Here is a 16,387-nt window from a genome sequence, read left to right on the forward strand (position 1 = left end):
ATATATATATATATATATATCTTAACAGATTAATTTGTACTTTGATAGGATTAAAAGGACAAAAACGGACCTGTTAGGATGTGTATTATGCCTTAAACCACATTTTTCAGTAACAGCTATAAATTTGTTCAACAACTGAAGTGCAAATAAAAACGTGTATATTTAGAAGAGTTAAGACAGTAAGTGTGGACTCACTGATTGGGCTTTTATGTGATTTTATTCAAAACCATACAATAAAGGTATTCGAACCAGACAACTCTCAAACCCTCAGCTCTGATTATTTCTTAATAATTTGCTTCATGTCAAACTTTCTTTCTCCACACGATGAACAGACGTGAGCTTTGCCACTGCAGTAAATCTGAGTCTCTCTCTCTCTCTCTCTCTCTCTCTCTCTCTCATGACTTATACGGTTATACTGTCATATAATTCTCAACCAACTAGAACACAACAATACTGTTTTTTAAAGTTTCAATACAAAAATAACTTAAATATCTAGACAAAAGTAAATATTTACAAAATCAACCACATTCTCTTTCACTTCAATTTCAACAATATGACAAGAACGTGTATCACACTTCTACTGCTTACATTGTCTTGCTACATTTGCTACATTAGTCCCCTTTTCCTCATCACTCTTGCATAGGTTATACAAGACAATCCATTCATTTCCTCATCTATTTTTTTCTCCATCTCTTTCTCTTCATCCTCTCTGGGCCTCCTGAGACATGGACCTGCCGAGGGTCCTGGGAGCCTTGGCGAACTCCATACGGAGGGGTTTGACAGGTGGCAGGTCTCGTGTGATCTCCAGGACATCTCTCTTGGTTGTGCATACTCCATCAGGTGCACGGGCACTGGGCAGGTCCTCCAGGCTGTGTGGGGCACCACGGCCCAGCCTCACACCCAGCTCAGCTGGTTTAAAGATGGGTAGAGGAAGAGTATTTCTGTAGGGTAGCAGTTGGTGCTCACCGATGCCAGACTCCACCGTGCCGACACGCAGGACACCTGAAGGACATTGCTGGGAGAGGGGGCGGGCACGCCAGTAACGGGAAAGTGTCTCTCGCCGGGAATCATCAGACATCTTCATGGACTGGCTATAAAGAGAAGCATATGAGAGAAATCTTTTTTTAGTTGTTTTTTTTTTTATTTATTATTACTATTTATCATGATATTCAGTTATTACTTCATGTTTTTTTCCCCTCTGACACATTCCTGAATATATTTGAGGAGGTTCAGAGCTTTTTGAGAACTTACTTGATTGTAGCCTTTATCGTACAGCACTCTAAAGCAAAAAAAGTGCATATGTGCGTATGTATTTACTCACCGGTCCTCATGCTGCGTTTTCATGTTGATGCTGTGCCAATCAGCACTGTAGCTCTCTTTCTGGGTATCGTTCTGCTCTCTGACGCTGCAGCTCAGCTCAGCTCCCACCACACATCCGCCACGTTTTTCCAACACCGTACACACCTGCATCTTTGACCTTCTTGTAAATGTGTGTATGTATTTGGGTTAAAAAAACCAACAATTCTTTTACTTCTCTGGAAGCAGCTTCTCGTCTGTCCTCTTCTGAGTGTGTGCAGTTGTCAGGGCAAAGATGTGTACTTTTATACAGGCTCTGATGCTATTTCTACACTATGGCCTCACTCCACACTCTGTCTGTGCTGACAGCTGATACTCTCTCTCTCTCCGGACACAAGGTTGGAATGATCAAACAGAGGCTTTAAAATCCCCTGATGCCAGTACATGGGCTTAAAAATGATCTCTTTAAAACATGCACGTGTAACAAACTAATAGCAAAGCAGAAACAAACATGAATCCACATCCATAAACATCTATAACATCATCGCTGTCATGAACATGATCATCAGTATGATCACAATCACCATGATGACAACCAGATTACACTAATGTGGAAACTCAGCTGAATGACAGTCAACGTAGAAACTATTACATTTCAGTCTCTGGTGTTTTTGTCACCGAAGACTTGACTTGGCTCTGAGAGTTACAGTACAACTAAAGTGAGAGTACAAAACTTGTATGACTATAGAACAACCATAAGAGTTAAGGGGGTTAGAAAGAGATTAAATCAACAAATCTTCTTATCAACAAATTCTTGAACCTGTAAAGTTTCTGATTTCATGGCAGTTGCAGCATTTGGAAATTTCAAACAACTGATTTACAGGACATGTACGACGATTATTAATCAAAGTTATCAGCTTGATCTCCCAAGACCCTTCAGTGAGTCCAGATTTACAGTCCTCGTTCTTCTAACTACCTTCATTTTCCTATTAGTTGTACTTTAGTTACTGAATAAGATGACTAAATAAGATGGCTATCTGAATAATACTACGCCACCGGGCAGCACGGTGGTGTAGTGGTTGGCACGGTTGCCTCACAACAAGAAGGTTCGAACCCAGCAGGAGTTTGCATGTTCTCCCTAGGTTAAAGACCAAGCTGTTTTCAGATGCTTTCTGTTAAATAATTAATATTTTTACATTTTTTATAATCTTTACTTTCTCTGCATGTTTTAACTTTACTTTAACTTCATTCTATTTTATTCCGCTGGTTTCTTTTTCTTTTTCTCCTTTTTCTTTTTGGCATTTTATTATTTTATTTCTACTATTGTGTAATTCTTATTATTTTCTTTTAATTCTTTTAATTCTTTTAATTAATTGTTTTAGAATAAAAATAAAATTATTTTATGTAATTTTTTTCTCTATTGTTTACTGTTTTTGTTTTTACTTCTGTAAAGCACATTGAACTGCCATTGTGTATGAAATGTGCTATATAAATAAACTTGCCTTGCCTTGCCCTGTGTCTGCATGGATTTCCTCCGGGTGCTCTGGTTTCCCCCACAATCCATAAGACATGCAGTTAGGTTGATGTGGGGCAGCCTTGGGCTGAGGTACCCTTGAGCAAGGTACCTGACCCCTAACTGCTCCCCGGGCGCTCTGGTGTGGCTGCCCACTGCTCTGAGTATGTGTGCGTGTGTTCACTGCTTCAGATGGGTTAAATGCAGAGCATAAATTTCACTGTGCATGTGACAAATAAAGGTTTCTTCTTAATAAACTGAGCGCTTGGGATTAATCACAACACTGTTCAATTCTCAACTCTGATTGGTCAGTTGCTCTGTAGCAGCTCTGACAATACCTGCACCAGCTGTAGTTCAAATTACAATTTCACAGCCCATTCTATAATTGCGGGTACATTTCAAGTGTTGACTCTGTTAGTTATCGTCAAACTGGACAGTCCATTAATAGAATTGCTGGTAACAGAGTTGACAGTTTCCCCCCATTTGGTGTCTTCACTCTACATGCTAACCTCAAACTGGCGACCATGTGGAACATTTAAAAATGGAATTTTATGGATTTTAATCATATTATTGTAAAAATGAGTGAGAGATTCACTCCAAAATCACAAGAACAGATTTGACGAATAATTAATCTACTGTTGGTGCATCCTCGACATTTTGTTCAAATTAATGACAGAAGAAACATAACATACCTCATTGCCTTTCTGAAGTTTTCCGCCAGAGGAAGTGACATCTCTCAGTGCAGGTGTCATGCGCATTATTATTAAAAGTCTTTGTGGATTTTATGTGGTTTTATTACAGAGTTAACAGAGTTGACAAGAACATTGGGACGGATAAAAATATATTTAATTTTATTACTGAAATTTCACATCATACAGAAAATAGACTTACTATTTTCTGCAATTGATTTTATAACAGTTAATAGAATAAGCCCCCCAAAAAACAGATTGTTCGACTGAATCACTTCATGTTTATTTGAGTTGAATGGGTGAATCAGGAGTTGAAGACGGCTAATAATGTGGGGGGAGGGGTGGGAGTCATGTAGTTAATGTTTTATGGATAAATTGGGTCTAAAATGTACATCAAACATTACTATTGGTGAACGTTTGTCATTATTTGTCATAGTTTGTCATAATTATTGTTCAAATCTGATTCAATAAAGATTTCTTTTGTGGAAAATAACAAAAGGATTCTCTCAGAGATGCGAAATGTACCCCAAATTCTAGAATGACCCTGATACTATTGTGCTCTTTTCATACATTATCATTTCTATCATAACAACTCGTTTAATGACCTCTGCCAAGGAGGTTATGTTTTCGGTAGCGTTGGTTTGTTTGTTTGTTGGTTTGTCTGTTAGCAACATTACGGAAAAAGTTATGAACGGATTGCTCTGAAATTTTTTCCAGAGGTGTGACTGGGCTTGTGCCCAGCCCAATCTAATAACTAGAAAAGCACTCGGAGAGCACAGACCTCCGCCAAGAATCCTTTAAAAAATTCTGGGATCCAGAAGGTGATCCGGATCACTGCCAAAATTTAATGGATTGTTAATTGTGCCCAGTCACACCTCTGGAAAAATTTTCAGAGCAATCCATTCATTACTTTTTCCGTAATGTTGCTAACAGACAAACCAACAAACCAACGCTACCGAAAACATAACCTCCTTGGCGGAGGTAATAAATACATTATATGACCAAAAGTTTGTGGACACCTGACCATCACACTCATATGTGCTTTTTGCACATCCCATTCCAGATTAGTTTCCCTTCACACTCTCAGAAGTAGGGGTACAGTAGGAGTCCATTTCTGTCCCCCAAGGTACAATCTACACTAATGTACCCCCTAGGGCTCATTATTGGACTTCAAGGGTCAAAAAGGTACACATTTGTTCCCAATCAGTATATAAAGGGTACACATAAGTACCTTTGAGGGAACTGCCCCAGTGACAAGCCATTGTACCTCTAAAGGTACAATAATGTACTTTGTTTTCTGAGAATGCACTGTTATAATAATCTCCACAATTCTGCTAAGTCCTTCCACTAGATTTTGGAGCATAGCTGTGGGGATTTGCCCATTCACCCACAACAGCATTAGTGAGGTCAGGCACTGATGTTGGGCGAGGAGGCCTGGGGTGCGGTTTGTGTTCCAGTTCATCCCAAAGGTGTTCAATGGGGTTGAGATCAGGGCTCTGTGCAGGCAAGTTCTTCCACTCCAGCTTTGTTAAATCGTGTCTTCATGGATCATGCTTTGTGCACAGGGGCATTGCCATGTTTGGACATGTTTGGGCTCCAGTATCAACAGTCAGATGTAAAGCTGTACCTTAAGTTTACTGACATGACAAAGTCTTCAAGATATGGTTTAGGAGTTAAAATGTCAAGCTGAATATTTTATTAACCACTTCAAGAGAGAAAAAAAGTTTGTGTCGGTGTGTTTATAGTTCTAATGTTGTAAGTGATAACAGGGACTAACTTGTTTCTTGGATGTTAGACAAAATGAAATGCATCTATAAATGGATAAAAAGCATGATGAGTCATTATTCTATAAATACTTGTTAACACTGATATGGTATAAGAGGAATAATCTACTTCTGGAAGTGCTGTTACTGGAAATTACCCAATTTCAGGGCTGTAACATTAACTTTTTGTGTCTAGCCGCATCACACCACCGCATTGTGTATTATTTTCCGATAATAGCAAACCCTCAAGTCTTTTATTCCTAGTAGCAAGCATAAAATGGATGTAATGAGTCGCAGTATCTTATCTGTAGACTGCCTGAGCAGTTTTTTAAACTAATATACTGATATACACTACCGTTCAAAAGTTTGGGGTCACCCAGACAATTTTGTGTTTTCCATGAAAAGTCACACTTTTATTTACCACCATAAGTTGTAAAATGAATAGAAAATATAGTCAAGACATTTTTCTGGCCATTTTGAGCATTTAATCGACCCCACAAATGTGATGCTCCAGAAACTCAATCTGCTCAAAGGAAGGTCAGTTTTATAGCTTCTCTAAAGAGCTCAACTGTTTTCAGCTGTGCTAACATGATTGTACAAGGGTTTTCTAATCATCCATTAGCCTTCTGAGGCAATGAGCAAACACATTGTACCATTAGAACACTGGAGTGCTGGAAATGGGCCTCTATACACCTACTGTATGTAGATATTGCACCAAAAACCAGACATTTGCAGCTAGAATAGTCATTTACCACATTAGCAATGTATAGAGTGGATTTCTGATTAGTTTAAAGTGATCTTCATTGAAAAGAACGGTGCTTTTCTTTCAAAAATAAGGACATTTCAAAGTGACCCCAAACTTTTGAACGGTAGTGTATATGTACCCAGACTCCTCATATTACATTTAGACAGCACACAATGCCTTTCTTAACAGAAAAAAAAAATCTAACACAAAGAACTTTGTCCCTATTTAGAGAAATTATTTTATTGCTGTCTGAAAAACTGTGAGCTTCAAATCTCTGTGAGGTTGTACGTACTGTATGGACATGCAAAGTAAAAGTGAAATAGTCATAGTGTATGTATAGTGAGAGACTCAGTCCATGTCTATGTGACATCTAAGCTCTAGTCATTCGTGTGAGTTATTGCGTTGCCGAGGGATGTCGGGAATGTCCAGCTACTCTTGTTACATACACCTTATGATCAATTACTGCAGCCTGCTCCCTGACGTATGGAGCAAATGCAAGGATTGATGTCACCATCTCTCATTCTGACAACGCAGCACACTTTACGTTCGGGAATCAGAAATCCAATCATTTGTTATGCTGCTTGGGAAATACCCACTATGAACTCAGTTACTCAGTCATAAAATCACACTCATTTAATATCTGATAAAACAACACCCAGTCGATTGTTTATTGCCTCTAACACACTCCAGCTCATATCATTAATATCAGAATGGAACAAAATATAAGACATGATTAAATACATATCCCCTTTGAAGAACGTACTTATTAATTTAATCACATGACTTGTATCCGAACTCCACAGTTGAGACCATAGATATTGCACTTCATACATACATATAAATGGCATAAATGCAGTCATTATTTTTGCTTATTGCCCCAAATTAGGATTTGTACGACACTTCAAAACAAAACTGTAGAGCAGTTTCAAATGAGTACTATGCCTATAGTTTCATATATAATACACCGATAAACTTATGTTCTTTCAAAGCTTCATATACACATCATACACAGGACAACAAAAACGATTATTATTTCAAGCACACTAAAAAGGTATTAAAAATGGATTATCCCCAAAATTTCTGAAGTGAAATAGAAACAGGTCCTAAACTTGCACCATGTTATGCCGGACATTTTAATTAGCGTGGTTAAGTGCTACATAGTGTAATATGTTTTAGTAATACATGTTTTGTAGTTACCAAGTGTCTATAAAATGAGTTTAACGGACTACAATACCTATATTGGCTGGAGATGTTAATTAGACATCTTTGGCAGTTATTTACGTACTCAAAGACAAAGCACTGTTGAATGCTCGAATTTGATTGGTCGGAAGGTATTGATTAAATTTCTATAACACCATATCTGTCAGTAGGTTTGTTACTAACATTATTGTTTTTACAGTAACAAGGGATAATATATATTATTCTATCCACATTCACTGGATATGAGCAATCGTGCGCTCTGATTGGCGACTCTACTACTAGGATATTAGCTCATATCCCGTGAGTAGAGGAAAACAAAATGGCGGAGCGTTTTGCTGAACCAACCGAGGATGAAATAAAAATTCTACTTGAAAACAAAACCCCAAAAATACAAAAAAAAGAAGCAACAAAATATGGAATGAAAGTTTTTGATGGTAAGAACGTACTGTATGTTTAAAAAAAAAAATTAAGAATTATTATTAGAGCATTTTTCACAAATTGCTCCTGTCATTTCACCGGTTTGTTTACATGCTAAGCAAAAATTATTTTGTTGGATGTTTTGTATAAAGTTTTTATTTATTGAATTTGCAAAAAAGAAAAATGCTCTGTTTCTCAAAATCCAGTGAATGTGGATAGAATAAAACAGTTATTCCACTCAATCTTGTTGTACATTAGCTGCTCCACTACAAAGATATCAGTTCATATACTGTGACTAGAGAAAAATAAAATGGCGGAGCATGTTGCTGAACCAACCGAGGACGAAATAAAAATTTTACTTGAAAACAAAACCCCAAAAATACAAAAAAAAAAGAAGCAACAAAATATGGAATAAAAGTATTTGATGGTAAGAATGTATCTTAAAATTTTTTTAAAAAGAATTATGATTATACACTAGCATTTTTCACAAATTGCTGCTGCTGCCATTTTGCCAGTATGTTTACATTCTAAACGAAAATTATTTTGTTGGGTATTTTATTTACTGAATTTGCAAAAAAGAAAAAGAAAAATACTCTGGTTCTCAAAATTCAGTGAATGTGGATAGAATAAAACAGTTATTCCACTCAATCTTGTCGTACATGGCTTATAGCCAACTCGGTGCTACGCACCTCATCAGCTATCAGCTCATGTACGACTCGATTTCGTGGAATAACTGTTAAGTATAAGCATAGTTACACAGGGACTTGTATGGTGGATGCACCACAAAAACAGATTTTTAAAGTGTATAAATGTTAATATGGTGAAGTCTTCAGTGAAGAGGTGTTTATTTACCATATTTGGAAGGAGTCTCTGGTGTCAGAGCTTTCTGCAGTAAAACTGTTCCTGTAAGTTTTCTGACATGCAGTTGGGGTTTTTTTGTCTTATGAATTTCAAATCGACAGAAAAAAAATGAAGGTTGGTGAGGGACTGACTTATACAGCTGCTATAATGTAAGTGACAACAAGAACTAACTTGTAACATTAAATGTAACTATAAACAGATAAAATGGAGTATTTTTCATAAATAAAAACTGGTAATCATCAGCAAATTGCTGTGGTATAAGCGGAACGAAATACATCAGGACATCCTGATTTTAGTTCGGACTGATTCCTTGTTAACAGCTTTATTCCTGGGACAACTTTTGCTATTTTAGGTTTTGTACCTATATTTAAAGGTCTTGATTAAAAAACAAAACAAAAACAAAACAGATTTTCAAGAGTCCGATCAGGAACCTAATGTATGTCACATTATAGGCTTAATGGTAGGAGGATGGAATGTATTTTTGTTGAAAAAACAATGGAGTTGAAATGATTTCCTTCCAAATTTGTGCAGATTGTTTTCAATAGGGCCAAATCAGATTGCTTATTGAACAATTATCTGTGGATTGGATGTACATCCGATATCATTTATATGAGTAATTCTCGCAAATTCGGACATCGAAGTAGAAGCCTTTATTTGTCATATACAACCCCGATTCCAAAAAAGTTGGGACACAGTACAAATTGTAAATAAAAACGGAATGCAATAATTTACAAATCTCAAAAACTGATATTGTATTCACAATAGAACATAGACAACATATCAAATGTCGAAAGTGAGACATTTTGAAATTTCATGACAGCAACACATCTCAAAAAAGTTGGGACGAGGCAATAAGAGGCTGGAAAAGTTAAAGGTACAAAAAAGGAACAGCTGGAGGACCAAATTGCAACTCATTAGGTCAATTGGCAATAGGTCATTAACATGACTGGGTATAAAAACAGCATCTTGGAGTGGCAGCGGCTCTCAGAAGTAAAGATGGGAAGAGGATCACCAATCCCCCTAATTCTGCGCCGACAAATAGTGGAGCAATATCAGAAAGGAGTTCGACAGTGTAAAATTGCAAGGAGTTTGAACATATCATCATCTACAGTGCATAATATCATCAAAAGATTCAGAGAATCTGGAAGAATCTCTGTGCGTAAGGGTCAAGGCCGGAAAACCATACTGGGTGCCCGTGATCTTCGGGCCCTTAGACGGCACTGCATCACATACAGGCATGCTTCTGTATTGGAAATCACAAAATGGGCTCAGGAATATTTCCAGAGAACATTATCTGTGAACACAATTCACCGTGCCATCCGCCGTTGCCAGCTAAAACTCTATAGTTCAAAGAAGAAGCCGTATCTAAACATGATCCAGAAGTGCAGACGTCTTCTCTGGGCCAAGGCTCATTTAAAATGGACTGTGGCAAAGTGGAAAACTGTTCTGTGGTCAGACGAATCAAAATTTGAAGTTCTTTATGGAAATCAGGGACGCCGTGTCATTCGGACTAAAGAGGAGAAGGACGACCCAACTTGTTATCAGCGCTCAGTTCAGAAGCCTGCATCTCTGATGGTATGGGGTTGCATTAGTGCGTGTGGCATGGGCAGCTTACACATCTGGAAAGACACCATCAATGCTGAAAGGTATATCCCAGTTCTAGAGCAACATATGCTCCCATCCAGACGACGTCTCTTTCAGGGAAGACCTTGCATTTTCCAACATCACAATGCCAAACCACACACTGCATCAATTACAGCATCATGGCTGCGTAGAAGAAGGGTCCGGGTACTGAACTGGCCAGCCTGCAGTCCAGATCTTTCACCCATAGAAAACAACATTTGGCGCATCATAAAACGGAAGATACGACAAAAAAGACCTAAGACAGTTGAGCAACTAGAATCCTACATTCGACAAGAATGGGTTAACATTCCTATCCCTAAACTTGAGCAACTTGTCTCCTCAGTCCCCAGACGTTTACAGACTGTTGTAAAGAGAAAAGGGGATGTCTCATAGTGGTAAACATGGCTTTGTCCCAACTTTTTTGAGATGTGTTGTTGTCATGAAATTTAAAATCACCTAATTTTTCTCTTTAAATGATACATTTTCTGAGTTTAAACATTTGATATGTCATCTATGTTCTATTCTGAATAAAATATGGAATTTTGAAACTTCCACATCATTGCATTCCATTTTTATTTACAATTTGTACTTTGTCCCAACTTTTTTGGAATCGGGGTTGAACACATTACACATTAAAATCCCCCCCCAGAACCCCTGGAGCAGAGAGGTTTAAGGGTCTTGCTCAAAGGCCCAGCACCGGCAGCTTGACAATGCTGGAGCTTGAACCCCTGACCTTCAGAACAGTAACCAGAGCTTTAACCATTGAACCACATGCACAAATAGACAAAAAGTAGAAAAGAATGAATCATAAATCCTAAACTGTTCTTTGGATTATCCCTTAGTGAAAAATCCATCAGTGTTGTCCAGTATGTTGTCTTACAGCAAAGGGTTTTCCTTTTAAGCAGACTCCCCTTTAAGAATCTACAGGCTTCAACCTTACAAAACCCCACTGAGAATTTTTTTTTTTAATTCAACCAGCTACCAATTATTTGTGTTCTTTAGCTGAAGGCAAAATGGTTGAAAGAGACACCCCCCCCCACACACACACACGGCTGCATTCTGAATTTTACAAATGTTTTAACAGTACCGTTGCACGTCAGCTGTTCCCCTCCTATGCACAACCTTTTCATCCCCAGATTAAACCCCTTCAAAAGTAAGTCACCGAATACCACATACCGCTCCCTCAGACACCATAAGATATGCAGCATCTGTTTCATGACCTCACACCAGAGCCCCACTTTTTGCTCAATATTCTTCGTTCTATAAATGCCCATTAAAACTCTTCCAATAAACTTTCACAGGCTGATCGCAAGGCCTCTTAGTACTCTTGACTCTGATAACCAGCAGATCCATCATAGTTGGCATGCATACTTCCTGGTGCGTCCATGTCTCCTGTGTAACCCGCGTACGCCGTGCCTTCGTTGCGTGCTACTGCGTCCTCGTTTGGGTCAGTGTAGTTCTGCGAGAAGAGACTGGAACTTGCTCCAAGCTTGTACCTCTGAAATGCCAGGAAAGACTGACCAGCCTGAAGGAGGTGAGTGATCGAGCAGAGAAATGGTTGGGGAATGAAAGGAGAGAAAAATAGAAGGGATTAGATGTTGAAAATAGAGTGATGGTGTTATGAGGGAAGGAGAGACAGTGAGAATGAATATGTGACCAGTATTCATTGCGTAAATGTGAAAAAGGTTGGGTGGAGGAGTAGTGCAGTAGTCATATGAGAGAGAGAGAGAGAGAGAGAGAGAGAGAGAGAGAGAGAGAGAGATTAATATGGTTAGTTACAGCTTATCAGGCAGGTTAGTTTATTAAAACATGAGCTAGTCACAATCAAAGAAGCGGTTTAATGGAAACCAAATGTTTGAGTTGTAGAAGTCTGTAGAGCATTAAGTGTACACCGAATTAATATAACATTAGGAAGAACTTGAAGCACCCAGACAAGAAATGAATTAAATATCTTTAATCAGAGAGATCTAGTAAAGGAACAGTTTTACACGGAGAGCTTTTACTGAACCCACTTGCACCCAATTATCCGTGGATATATGAATATCACACAGCACCCTAAAGTCCTTCGATATCGGTTACTCATAATGCATACTCCACGAAAAGAACTTAAAATTTTTGTTGTACGCTCTTTGGGCAGTTTCATCATAATAACAGCAAAAATAATAAGGAAATACACCTCAAAATCAAACAATTCAAGACACTGATGTCATGAAAATCTATAAATTAATCTGCAAAATAAGTATCCACATGTAGTCGAAGTTAAATTTACTGCAATTGGGGGGGGATAATATATAGCAACAGGAAATAAAAATCAAGTGCCCCCCCCCCCCCCCCAAAAAAAAAAAAAAAAACTTAAAAAATGAATGATTATAGTTTATTTTTAATTATTTTATCCTATAATAATGTTTTCACATAATTAACCGCTGAAACATCCCATGGATCCAGATTTACATAAGTCAGTTCCACTACAATTACTGAATGATTCACAGTAGTCGTCAGGAAAAAGGCTTTAAAACCAAAACCCGGTGAAGAAGCAGGAGGTTTGAGGGGTTAAACTGATACAGCAGGAGTATCCTGTATAAACAGTGCCCTCTAGACAACAGGTGTAAACACGCAGACAGAGAAAAGATCATTTCCCTGGTACATTTATATCATTATCACAGGCTGCTGAAACACGTTTGTTTTTAAATGAACCCGATTCCGCTGGTCCAGCTTGTTTTGCTCAGTGAACGAAATAACTGAATTAGTCATAATACACAGTGCATGCTTGCAGAACAGGCTCCGGTGTTCTGAACGATGTTTCTTCAATTGAAGACATTACTATTTTGAAGATGATGGACATTAAAGGCACTTTATGTTCCTTTGTCATTATCTGGCACAAAAGCACAGCCGAGCGAAAAAAAATCAACCTGTCACATTTTAATACGTCTGTGGATTCATCTGAAGAGTCGAGTGAAACATTTTAAATCGGAAATTTGCTGAAGCCATATCTGAAGCGACAGTCAGAGGTTTCAGAAGTACAAAGTGAAGGAATGTATGGCGAGGTGTCATGGATGTCTAAATGAATAAAATACAATAAAATAATGCTTAATTAAATGTGGCAGCAGAGCAATTATTAAATTACATTAAAGGCATTTAGCAGATGCTCTTATCCAGAGCGACATACAACACACCCAGAGCAGCCTGGGGGTTAGGTGCCTTGCTCAAGGGCACTTCAGTCAATCCTGCTGGTTAAGGGAATTGAACCAGCAACCTTTTGGTCCCAAAGTTGCTTCTCTAACCAATAGACCTTGGCTTCCCCCATGGGTAATGTATAATACATGTTTAAGGAAACTTCTTAGTCATCTCATCTCATCTCATTATCTCAAGCCGCTTTATCCTTCTACAGGGTCGCAGGCAAGCTGGAGCCTATCCCAGCTGACTATGGGAGAAAGGCGGGGTACACCCTGGACAAGTCGCCAGGTCATCACAGGGCTGACACATAGACACAGACAACCATTCACACTCACATTCACACCTACGGTCAATTTAGAGTCACCAGTTAACCTAACCTGCATGTCTTTGGACTGTGGGGGAAAACGGAGCACCTGGAGGAAACCCACGCGGACATGGGGAGAACATGCAAACTCTGCACAGAAAGGCCCTCGCCGGCCACGGGGCTCGAACCTTCTTGCTGTGAGGCGACGGCGCTAACCACTACACCACCGTGCTGCCCCTTCGGGATCGATAAAATTTTATTTTATCTTATCTTTATGTAGGACACGAGTTAAAATTAAAGCTCACATCAAACATCAGAAGGGGGACTTTGACCATGGCATGGTTGTTGGTGCCCGATGGGTGGGTTTGAATATTTCAGAATCTGTTGATCACCTGGAACGTTCATGCACAACAGTCTTTAGAGTGAGCAGTGGGTGGAAAGTTTTGTTGATGAGAGAGATCAGAGGAGAATGGCCAGACTGGTTTGAGCGAACAGGATTATAATTTAAATTGTAATTCAAATAATAACTCTTTACAACCACGGTGAGCAGAAAAGCATCTCACCACCCACTGATCCTTGAGGTGGATGGACTACAACAGCAGATGACCTCATCGTGTTCCACTCCGATCAACCAAGAACAGGAATCTGAGGGGACAGGCTTAAAGAAACTGGACAGTTGAGAACTGTAAAAAGTCCAAGAGTATCTGATTTTATGCATTGCACTGCTGCCACATGATTGGCTGATTGGATAGTTACATGAATGATATAGGTGATCCTATAAAAGTGGCCAGTGAGAGTATTTGGTAATTGTGTTGTTCAATAAAAACACTATCTACCAGCCCATGATCAACTCTGGTGTCCTGTGAAAATGGGATTTACTTTCAACACACTCTGCATTTACCTCGTGCAATTCCTGACTTCAGACCAGATCAGATTGATATATTTCAACGACAGCCCTCTTACTGTATGAACGTCATGCCAGAGAGAGAGAGAGAGAGAGAGAGAGAGAGAGAGGTCATCATGGTGGACGGACAGCAGCACCTGTTCCCTGTGTGTGTAGCATGTTAGATAAACGGGGGAGGAGGATGAGGGGTGAACAGTTTGTTGTACTCCTCTTCAAACGAAACTTTCTTCATACGCTCCATGGCGAGAAATGTTAGCGCACCCTAGAGAAGGACAAAATGACCAGCGCATTGAGCATTATGATGACGGACAAGGGGCAAAGAAACAGTTTCCATTAAATCCTAGTAAGTTAACTGTACTGATTCTTCAGTACTGACAGAAAAATATCAGGGTGTTAATCAGAGCAAATCCTTTCATGCTACAAAAAAAAAAAAAGAGAAAAATAGTTTGATTAAAACCTCTGGCAAGAAAATTAGTGTTAAGTGTAAAAGTTAGACATTGAAAAAGAGAGTCAGATTAGACAAGAACATTAATAAAATGCTTATTGTCCTCAGAACAGTGGTCAGGTACTGATAATATGATAAACAAAAAGAGAATAGAGGTGGGTTGCATCCGATGTCACATCCGCCTCATTAGATATGCAAGACATGAAGTGGTGGTCAGCTGAGCTCACTGTTCATAAAGCGTTACTATCACTGGGGCGCCTTGCTAGTCGTCAAAATGCCCGACAATTGTATTGTTTTGAGCGGCTTGAATCAAACAAACCGCGAAACTGATAAACGTTTCAAAGGATTTTACCGAAAGATGACGATAAAGGTGGCTCTTCAACCTTTCGCTGCGATGGAAGAACGCTTGAGTTTGCAGCGATCACTTTGTGAAAGGTTTGTAAATTCCTTAGATTTATTTCGCTTGAATCGCTTTTCTCGCCATTTTCTGTTATTTTGTGATGTTTCGAAGTTCAGGAGACGCGCAAGTCCTCAGATGTGTTTTCGTTTACTGTTTGATCGTGGTTGCCGTATTGTACACTAACACGTATGTTTTCACTTTATTTATCAGGATGTCGACGACTGGGCTCTGACGCTGAACTGGAGAGATAAGATAATCGAAACGATCCATGTAAACACAAAAGCAGAGCTCATGAGTTAACAGGACGAACCTGCTTCCCTGGCCATGCAGTTACAGTGAGCCGTGATCACTTCTCCATCCTGTTTCACTAATCCCCAGGTCTTTAAAGGGGTTTCTGTGGATCTTTGTGAATAATTTACCTGCAGAGAAGAGCAGGGAGGATTGAGGATTGAGCAACTGTGGTTTGTTTACACCCGAGACTAAAACTTGTAGCATCCTAGCAACCGTCACGAAGACGCATACAAAAAGCCCAGAAATGCCTACTTAACTGGACATAAATGATACAGGATTTATCTTATAGTGTCTTGATCCTCAGATCTTTAACCCATCCACATATAAAAAAAGTTGTACGCCTCCATGCTCTTCCAGGTTTTCACCTGTGTGTCCGTGTAGAACGATGTCCGCAGCACCAGGTAGTTTGAGATATCGAGGAACTTTCCAAATCATCGGAAAAATCCTTCTTTACTAGCGTGTAAGGATCTCTCCCAGTGCAAAAAGCAACTTTCTGAAGGTATCTTGACCGTGCATTGCATTGTCCTCTAAAATGCGAAAATAGTCAGAGACGGTTTCACTCGCTCTTTGCATAACGGCAGCCAAATTGGTTTGCTTGAGCACCACTTCATTCACCAGATGTAAACTTGCAAGCAAGTCATGTGACTGAATACAACCTATAGAGTTAGTTATATTTTTAGATCGGCATGCAGTACATTAGAGAGCATGCAATCTAATAACGTTTGAAGTTTTAACTAAAAAAAAAATGCACTTTAAAATATT

The 16,387-nt window shown here is 39.0% G+C and overlaps 2 protein-coding genes across 3 annotated transcripts in view; both read right to left on the bottom strand.

The window, feature by feature from the left end:
- Positions 1-204: 204 nt before the first annotated feature.
- tcap (titin-cap (telethonin)) lies at positions 205-1,570 on the bottom strand. Its single transcript, XM_060902657.1, has 2 exons — positions 1,322-1,570; positions 205-1,091 (listed from the first exon to the last, which is right to left on the bottom strand). Exons 1-2 carry the CDS (start codon positions 1,468-1,470, stop codon positions 701-703), a joined length of 540 nt encoding a protein of 179 aa, XP_060758640.1. The 5' UTR covers positions 1,471-1,570; the 3' UTR covers positions 205-700.
- Positions 1,571-10,706: 9,136 nt separating this feature from the next.
- syngr1a (synaptogyrin 1a) overlaps positions 10,707-16,387 on the bottom strand; it is a 46,863-nt gene continuing 41,182 nt past the window's right edge. Inside the window, exon 5 of one of the 2 annotated variants that reach the window (XM_060902658.1) lies at positions 10,707-11,632. In XM_060902658.1, the coding sequence (XP_060758641.1) occupies positions 11,426-11,632 (207 nt within the window). In that variant the 3' untranslated portion in view covers positions 10,707-11,425. Of the gene's footprint in view, positions 11,633-12,425; positions 14,752-16,387 lie in introns of those variants that run through there. The other variant, XM_060902659.1, reaches the window with a different exon arrangement.

Source organism: Neoarius graeffei, chromosome 20 (assembly GCF_027579695.1).
Source record: "Neoarius graeffei isolate fNeoGra1 chromosome 20, fNeoGra1.pri, whole genome shotgun sequence".
In the NCBI taxonomy this organism is placed as follows: Eukaryota; Metazoa; Chordata; class Actinopteri; order Siluriformes; family Ariidae; genus Neoarius; species Neoarius graeffei.

Bases quoted from the DNA above. Each gene is read 5' to 3' on its own strand.
- tcap (XM_060902657.1), bottom strand. From the start codon at position 1,470: ATGCAGGTGTGTACGGTGTTGGAAAAACGTGGCGGATGTGTGGTGGGA. The intron at 1,092-1,321 runs GTGAGTAAATAC...TTCTCTTTATAG, and splicing joins AAAACGCAGCATGAGGACCG to CCAGTCCATGAAGATGTCTG.